The sequence below is a fragment of the Solanum lycopersicum genome, chromosome 3 (genome assembly GCF_036512215.1).
Source record: "Solanum lycopersicum chromosome 3, SLM_r2.1".
Taxonomy (NCBI): domain Eukaryota; kingdom Viridiplantae; phylum Streptophyta; class Magnoliopsida; order Solanales; family Solanaceae; genus Solanum; species Solanum lycopersicum.
Window position 1 is genome coordinate 10,529,856 of NC_090802.1, and position 9,709 is coordinate 10,539,564.

The 9,709-nt window shown below is 37.3% G+C and overlaps 1 protein-coding gene across 1 annotated transcript; it reads left to right on the forward strand.

The window, feature by feature from the left end:
* The first annotated feature begins 7,051 nt into the window (after positions 1–7,051).
* LOC138347392 (uncharacterized) lies at positions 7,052–9,182 on the forward strand. Its single transcript, XM_069295689.1, has 3 exons — positions 7,052–7,847; positions 8,263–8,284; positions 8,492–9,182. Exons 1-3 carry the CDS (start codon positions 7,052–7,054, stop codon positions 9,180–9,182), a joined length of 1,509 nt encoding a protein of 502 aa, XP_069151790.1.
* The last annotated feature ends 527 nt before the right edge of the window (positions 9,183–9,709 follow it).

Genomic DNA, 9,709 nt, shown 5'->3' on the forward strand with positions numbered 1-9,709 from the left:
ATATTGTATATAAAGTATTTTTTCTCTCGCACACCCTCTAAGTCTCTGTAATTTTGTTATACACTGTATGTGTAGTTACACTCCACAAGACTTCTGTCTAGGATGAGTCAGTGTGTGGTTACGCTCTTGATTCTAGGTTGTCACACATGTTAGGCGGCGTTGGACCACCAATTAAGCCGGAATAGCTCTTCTACTGGTACGCTGACACTCCCCGACTCGAGTTGTCCGCTCGAGTAAGCCAGTCTAGACACCTTCTTAAATGTTAAACCTAGATAAAATGTCTATGGTATGCTTTTTTTTTCTTTCTTCATGTGTATTTGACCTAGCGAAATTTAAGATTTGTATCAATGCTAGAACAAAACGTTCATTTTATATGCTACGCAAAAATAGTTGGTTCAGAAGGCCTTGAGATTATTGACCATCTTTAAAATAGCTTTGTGACTTAAATTTTTTATTTATTTTCTTAAAAAGGTCAAAATAAAAGGGGTAGCCTTCCCAAGACAAAATTTTCTTTTATGAACTACACACATCTGATTCTCACTAAAAAGATATATGTAGGCATCAATTCTCGAGTTCGGTGTTTGTAAAAATTGGTGTTTTATTTTAATTTTTTTTTTAAAAAATATTTTTTTACTTTTCTTTCTTCACTCTATTAGAGTTTGTCATAAAAAACTTTGTTGGATTCTATTTAAAGGTACAAATGGCACCATCAACCAAAGGACAAGGTTCAAAAAGGCCTAGAAGCAAAGGAATTCCAGAGTTCATGACCGTAGATACTATACCAAAAAAATTATGGCAATGGTTAACAGACATGAGAAGTAATGAGAAAAAAGAGTAAAGGAACATTTGGGGCATTTAGTGCATCTTATGGATCCTGACCCTAGAAGGGATGTGGTCGAGGCATTGATTCCTCTCTGGAATCCCAAAAATAATGTATTTTGTTTTTCTGACTGTGAGATGACACCAACTTTGGAAGAAATTGTCGGCTTCATGGGGAAGGGAGCTAGTGTCCGAGGTGCTGATCTACGCAATAAAAGACCCATAATTTCGAAACATATTGATGCCAAAAAATTCCAAAAACTGCTCAAGATTAATCAAATAGAGAAAGAGAGTTTGAAAAATCGATGGGTCTCATTGGACTTTCTATGCTAGAGATACGACCAAAGTGATGGATTCAAGAACTATGGAAACCAGTTGAGCAACCAAAGGGATGAAGAGGCTTGGAAGACAAATGGATGTTCTGCTTTTATGGTCACATTTTTGGGGCTCATTATTTTCCCCAAAAGAGACAAGCATATTGACATTCGTCTGGTTGGTGTGTTGAAGGCGTTGACCACAATGGAAAGTCCAACAATTATTCCTATGATCCTGGCAGATATGTTTCGTGCATCGACAAAATATTTAAGTGGGGAAATGTACTTTGAAGGCTGTTAAAATTTGCTCCAAGTATGGTTTTTGCAACACCTTTACCACCATGATCGTGCGCCTAGGTTTACTCCAGATTGGTGCAACTATGTTTCCTCTCATAAGGAAAGGGAAACCAAAATTGATTTTCCAAAAGGAATCATAAGTGTGAAGAAAAACTTTCAGTGATCACATCTGATGAAATAGTGTGGAATTATTACTGGTTCCCAGCTAAGGATATCATTTTCATGTCTAGTGGTATCTTATTTCTTGTGTTGATTGGTCTAAGAGGTATTCAACCATATGCCTACTTTGGGTTATGCTTTAACTAGCCAAATTTCAAGAAATCTCACCCAATGATGATATGAATAGGTTTGCATATGACACTCCACCAGGTTTTGCTTTTAATAGTGAAGATATTATGAAGATTTGGTACGGGAGTATTATTTCTAAGCTAAGTGAAATGGTTGTGGAGAAAGATAAAGGAAAGGTAGTTCCTGGGTACCTATCATGGTTTCGTGATCCAATTACATTTGGTGACACTCCTGAAGGATCCAACAGAAAAAAAAGAGATCAATATATTATAAGAAATTTGAAAAAAGAGTTGGATAAATCCAAAGCAACCATTGCACGGAAAGAAGTACAGGTCTAAAGAGGAAAAAATCACAAGTTAGAGTTGCAAGATATGGAAGGAGAATTCAAGCATGCATAGGAAAGATTAGCCTAGTTGGAGAAATAATTGCATAGTGAAATCCACTTGGCACGACAACTAAAAAAGGAGCAGAGTTTTGACATCTCTTGATTGAAGAGGGACTTAGTGGCATCCGAAGAGGTCATGAACTATCCAAAGGGAGAACTTAAGAGGCATAAGGAAAAAATTGAGAAAGAAAGATCGTGTTGAATGCATCAGTTAGAAGAATGTAAGAAAAAAATCAGTCATTATGTTGATATGGAAGAGGGGCAAAGACAATTGATCATCGAGAGAACAACACTTCGCCATCAACTTGAAGAAGCAGAAGGGCGAGAGGCCCTCTTGAGAAATAATCTTGATGATTATCGACATTTGTTAAATGACTTCCATCAAAGCATGGAAAGGATAGACTTAAAGTTCATCAACTGGCAGAGCAAACCTCCTATGTTATTAAAAATAAGCGTCGTATGAATGATCAAGAAGTGACTGAGCAAGCACAGACCATTTGTTTGGGAGGAAAAAGAAAGCACCAAGAAAGTGATGAAGATTGAAGAGAAGTTTTAGTTATATTTTTTTGTTCGGTTTATTTTGTTTGTTGAAAGACTTGGTTTTCAGTTTAAAATTTGGTGTTTAAGGATATTATATTGATTCGAGTTGTGTTTAAACCTTTTGATTTTGTTGTTTTCTTGAAGTTTTAGCGAATGAATTCCAAATTAATCTTTTTGAGTTGTCTAAATCTTTGAACTAAGTAATGATATAATTCATGCAGTAACATGATACGTAAGAAACCTCCAAAGGGTCCGATCAGAATTTCTTTTTCAAAATTTTTCTTTTTTTTTTAAAAAAGGACAATAAGCAAAGCAAAGATGGGATGAAACAATGGTCTTCTGAACCCATGTTACTATGTGATTAATGAGTGTGTGATTGATTTATAAAATTGTCTAACCCCTAACAAGTTTGTTCATTTCACATCAACTCTAGTTAGCTTTCGGTGGTTGGTTTGTGCTAAACTGGCAGACACCCGTACTTTACCAGGTCTAAGGAAAGAGCGTCAATGACAACCAATACTGAAACTCTGGTGAATTCGACAGATACTCCAATTGATTCAACAACAATTGATTCAACAACAAGAGAGAGAATCACTGTTGAAGAAAATCGGACGTTGAGACATTATGGTTGTGGCAAGCCTGAGGCAATGGACAAGAACCACCAACGTCTAAACCTGGTTTTCCTGAGATCACTAGTATCCGATCTTCATCTTCTCAGGTCCCAATAACAGAACCTTTCTTCCCTCCAGTGCATGGTCCATTTGATAATTGTGGGGCCGGGTGATATACCGTGGTTTCACGATATTTTTAATACTTTTTCCTTAAGTTTAGTGTGTGTCCAAAAGCTTTTTCGTATTGATTTTTATGAAAGTTTTTCTTTATTTGCAAGAAATCTGTCTAAAGATGAATGCAGAAGTGTTTGAGCAAGAAATGCAGAAAAGTTACCACCTACGGAGCTTGTGACAGTCCGTCGTGCCTGTGACGGTCCGTAGGTGGAATCATAGTGAAGCTGCTGAAGGAAGATAGGGAAGTCTGACCAAGTGTGGGGTTACGAAGTGCATGACGGACCGTCGTAGCCATGACAGTCCGTCCTGCTGGTTCGTCATGATGATCAGAGAAGTAGTCCCAGTATCCAAATTTAAAGAAGTTTAAGTGTTATGAAACGGAGACCCTTGACGGACCATCGTGCTTCAAACGGTCCATCATAAGTGTTCGTCGAGAGTAATGAAGAAAGAAGCAGAAGGATTTGTAAAGTATATGATGACGGAGGCCATGACGTCCCGTCGTGACCACGACGGCCCGTCACTAGGTCCGTCAACCCAGCCGCTTTTTGACAGATTTCCAGCAATTAGAGTCCTTCTTTTATTAGGTTTTTTGCTTTTTTATAAATAGTTTGAAAACCTCATTTTTGGGGTTAGACTCTCTTATGGTTAGACTTTTGGTGGTTAGACACTTTTATGTTAAATTCTTAGTTAGTAGATTATTTTGTATATTAGACTTTGGATTGTTATACTTTTCTCTGGAGTTGATTGTTGGTGATTTTTTCAATTAATCAAGTAAATTTCTGGATTTTATTCTTTCTCATTGAAGTAAGTGCATGAATTCTTATATTTTATATATATATATATATATATATATATATATATATATATATATATATATATATATATATATATAAATATTGTGATTATGACTATGGGTAACTAAACCCCATAACTAGGGTTGTGGGCACCATGAGTGAATAATGAGGTAAAATCTAACTAAAATAACAATTTTAAAATAGTATCTTGCATGTATTGATAATTCTGTCGCTTAAAAGTCTTTTTAACTGATGGCTAATGTTAGAACTCGCCTTAATGCTACTTGCCGAACCTAGGAGGTAGATAATAGGAAAAGAATTATCAACATAGATTTAGTGTATACTATCTAATACGTTAGTATTGATTGGTACGAGCTAATGACTTAGTCAAATATCGAATACAATGCTTAATATGAGGTAAAGGTAAGGGTTAGTATAGTAACACACGCAGACGGACCAAGGTGCGGAGTGAAATTTTCTAGATGCCGGACTAAGGATTTAGAAATACATAACTTATCACTTTGCATGTAACATACTAGGAAAGAATTATTATAGTTAGAATTATCAAGTTAGGAACCTGTGGGGAACACTTAAACCCTAGTTACTGTTATTAATTTATTAAACTTCAAGGTTTGATTCTGTTAGTTGGTTACTTTAATTTAGTTAGTTATCTTTAGTAATCTAGAAATAAACCCCCCCCCCCCATTTTATTGTCTTTTGTTTTCTAAAAAATAATTGACTAAATAATAGTAGATTGAAGTTAAGTATGTACTATTTTCCTCGTGGGAACGATCCCAACCTCATTAGTTGGGTTCTTTATTTGATTCGACTACTTTACTTCTTATTTGAGAAGTAAGTTTGAGCGTATCATCGGGCCATCAACAACACGTCTTCAAGGCATGCCATTGAGGAATACTCCCACTGTTACAACAACTGCACCGGTCTATACACTACCACAATCGACTATGACACAAAGAGCAACTCAAGAGGGACAGTTCACCACTCATCTGGAGAAGTACTGAGATAGCATTTGGGGGCCCTAACTCTGTTTAATTTGGCTCCCCCATTGATGTTGAGAGGCCCACTCCAGGTTCAAAGCAAGAAGAAATGCTGAAGAAAATGAAAAGCCTCGAGCAACACATGAAGAGCATGCAAGGGCTAGGGCACAAAAGTGTCGAATTCAGAGACTTGTGTATGTTACCAAATGTCTACCTACCACCAAGGTTCAAAACCCCTAAGTTTGATAAGTATGATTGACACGGTGATCCCATAGCCCACCTTAAGAGATACTATAATCAACTTCGGGGTGAACGGGGTAAAGAAGAATTGCTCATGATTTATTTTGGTGAGAGCTTGACTGGTGTTGCCTCAGAATGGTTTATAGACCAAGAGATCTCCCACTGGCACATATGGATGATATGGCTCAAGATTTTGTCAGACAATTTCAGTACAATTTCGACATTATGCCAAATCATAATACACTCTCCAATAGAAGAAAAAAACCAAGTGAAAGCTTCAGAGAGAACAAGCATCCCAAGTCAAGCCCCCATTAAATGAGCATGAATGGGTTGATATTTTCATAGAGGCTCAAGATCCTGACTACTTCTACCAACTCACAGCCACAATGGGAAGACCGTTTCACACAGCAACAAAAATTAGGGAAATGGTCGAAAGTGGTCTCAAACAGGAAGGATCGTGAGCCAGGAAGCAATTAAAGATACCACATAGTCCAGTCAAGGTGGTTTAACAAGTTTTCAAAATCGTAAAAGGAAAGAGGAAATTATTTCACTGGCATCAGGGTCAAGAAGAGCTTAGAGAAAGTCTAATCGTCCTTACACATCAGTTCAGGGATAACTTAGCTATCCTCAAACATTACTACCCTTATGCCCCTCAATATCAAGTATCTCTATCTCGGTACACGGTCCTTAAATGCTATGTCATATGTGCATCCTCTCAATCGCCCATATTTTTGGGCCCCATATCAAGGAAACTTTCGCCCACAACATCCCCCCTATCAAGTCTCTTACAACTCTCATCTTATACAGAATTATGCTCAAGATCAAGCACAGAAAAAGAAATTCACTCCATTGGGAGAGTCGTACTCCAGCTTGTTTCAAAAGTTAAGAAAGATAGGAGCGATTTGGTGTATCCCACCAAATCGTCTGAATCAAAATGCTCCGGGTTTCCAAGCCAATGAAAGATGTGAATATCATTCAAGAGCCCCAGGACACAACACTAATTATTGTTGGACCTTGAAGGGAGCAATAGAGAAGTTGATCAAGCATGGAGTTGTTGTTGTGACAGAGAACCAAAACACTCCCAATGTGATCAATAACCCACTTCTAGCTCAAAACAACTTAGTGGGTATGGTTTGTGATGATTAGAGTACCAACTCTTCAGCAAAATGTGAAGTTGTTTAGGAAGATCAGAGAAGAGGACAACTCAATGAAGGGGTTTCAAAGGGGATTGAAGTTCGAGCAGCTATGCCAAAGTTGTATGTATCAAAAGGCTTTTCATTAACACAACATGACCAAAGTTGCTTGACCAAGTTGAAAGAGACTATTTTTGTTAAGACCGTTCAACAGCTTCCAGTAATTGATTCAAAGGCTATCGGTTGGAACTATAATAAAACCGCAGTGGTTTATCAAGGAAAGGAGATTGTTGAAGAAGTTGATGAAGCGGGGTTTGACACGTTGTGGAAGACGTTATTCTCTAGAAGAATTAAGAAGGGAAGATGACTGAAAATATCTAAGTGCCACTAAAGAAATCAGTTATCGAGGAAGAAAATGTAGAATTCTAAAAACGCTTAAGGTTCCATATTACTCTGTTATGGAACAATTGAAGAAGACGCCTGCACAGATTTCACTATTGTCTCTACTTTTGCACTCAGAAGAACATTGTCTTGTGTTGAATAAGGTTTTAAATGAAGAACATATGCCAAAACAGACCACAGTAAATCAGTTAGAGAATATGACCAAGCGCGACTTCGAGTCAAACGCCATCACTTTGACTAATAATGAGTTGCCCAAAGAGGGAGTTGGACACAACAAAGCTTTGCATCTTACACTGACATGTGAAAGTTACTATGTAAAGAGGGTCATGATAGATGGAGGGTTAGAGGTAGACATATGTCCTCTTTCTACGCTGCAAAGCTCGAAAGTTAACATTGACAGAATTCGCCCCAGTAATGTATTTGTGCGAGCTTATGACGGCTCAAGGAGGGATACCATTGGTGAAATCAAGTTAAACATGACAATTGGGCTAGTAGTCTTTATGATTGTGTTCCAAGTAATGGATATGGAAACATCTTACAATTTTCTACTAGGGAGGCCAGGGATCCACATGGCTAGAGCCGTCTCATCAACTCTACATCAAGTTGTCAAGTTTGAATACAACAATCAGGAAATCACTGTTCATGGGGAAGATGATTCACCTCTTTACAGAGATCCATCTGTCCCATACATTGAGGCAAAGGAAGTATCTGATTCTGTTGTTTACCAGTCTTTTGAGGCTGTATCAGTCGATCGCTTTAAAGAAAGAGAATCTATCATCCAATCATGTATCTCTTCTTCCGCTTCAATGATAGCAATGACAATGCTCAAATATGGTTATCAACCTGGTAAAGGTTTGGGATTATATTCACAAGGAATCGTGGATCCCATTACTCTCTTAGGAAACCAAGGCACCACTGGCCTTGGATACAAACAAAGAAAGAAAAATTGACATAAGTCTAAGAACCACAAAAGGATTTATTGGTCGTTGCCACAACTAATTCCCCATATTTCTAATTCTTTTATAAACCTCAGGGTCTAGAATTTAAAGATTGATTCACTCTTGAAGTCATTGCAGAAGTTATTGAGGATCTTAGTCAGTTGTTTTGTGAAGTAAATATGGTCTAAGTTGGTGAAGGTACAAGTCATGCCAATATGCAGCTTGTGGGCTCAGGTGTTGAGTTAAGCAATTGTGAAGCCATTCCTTTCCCCATAAGGAAGGAGTCATGGTAGTTTGTTTTCCTACTCTTTTGTATTTGTTATTCTCAGGGTTGTGGCCGAATAGTTCAAAGTATTTTGTTATTGTCAACCCTTCTATCCCTTTTTGATGTCAATGAAATGAAATTTCATTTTCATAGTAAATTTTGTCTTTTTCCCTCCCTTAATTCTTATTCTCTATTTTTTCATTCTGTAAATGCCGGCTTTGATAACATGACATGCATGTGGAATTCACTCCCTGATTTCAAAGGATTGTTTATTCTTGAACCACCAAGTCAAGGGTTGAATATGATGATGAAGAGGATTTTAGGGAAATTAATAGGAAACTGGAACAGTTTGAGTACAAACCGAAGCCTAATATTAGTGAAACTGAGACAATCAACTTGAGAAATTCTGAGGATGTTAAGGAAACAAAAATAAGTTTACATATCAATCAAGAAATTAGAGAGGCAATAATACAGCTTTTGTTTGAATACAAAGATGTATTTGCTTGGACTTATGATGACATGCTAGGTTTGAGTGTTTATTTAGTGGTTCATAAGTTGCCCGTTTATCCTGATTTTCCACCCATCCAACAGAAAAGAAGGAAATTAAAACCAAGCGTAAGTGTAAAAATCAAGAAAGAAATGATGAAACAACTTAATGCAAAGGTGATCCAAGTTATTTGTTACACTACTTGGTTGGCAAATGTTGTTCCTGTGCCGAAAATGGATGGAAAGACAAGAGTTTGTGTTGACTATCGGGATTTGAACAAGGCTAGTCCAAAAGACAACTTTCCATTGCCAAATATCCACATCCTAATTGATAATTGTGAAAAACACGAGATGCAATCTTTTGTGGACTTTTATGCGGGGTATCATCAAATCTTGATGGATGAAGAGGACACTAAGAAAACTGCTTTCACCACTCCATGGGGAACTTATTGCTACAGGTTCATGTCATTTGATCTTAAAAATGTTGGGGCGACTTAGATGAGGTCTATGACCACCATGTTCCATGATATGATGCATAAAGAAATTGAAGTATATGTCGACGACGTAATCATCAAGTCTAAAACACAAGTTGATGGTGTGCAAGATCTGAAAAAATTCTTGGAAAGAGTGTAAAAATATGAACTCAAGCTTAATCCAGCAAAATGTGCATTTGGAGTTCCATTTGGAAAACTTCTAGGTTTTATTGTCAGTATAAGGGGAATCAAATTCAATCCCTCCAAAGTAAAAGCCATTTGAGATTTGCCATCTCGGAAAAATAAGACCAAAGTCATGAGTCTACTTGGTAGGTTGAACTACATCAGCAGGTTTATTGCTCAACTCACAACCACATGTGAGCCCATTTTCAAACTTCTAATGAAGGATGCTGTTGTCAGATGGACAAAAGATTGTCAACGAGATTTTGAAAAAATCAAGGAGTATTTGTCCAACCCTTCCGTGTTGGTACCGCCTGAACCAGATAGCTCTCTTTCTATATCTTTTAATAATAGATAATTAGTTTGGGTTTA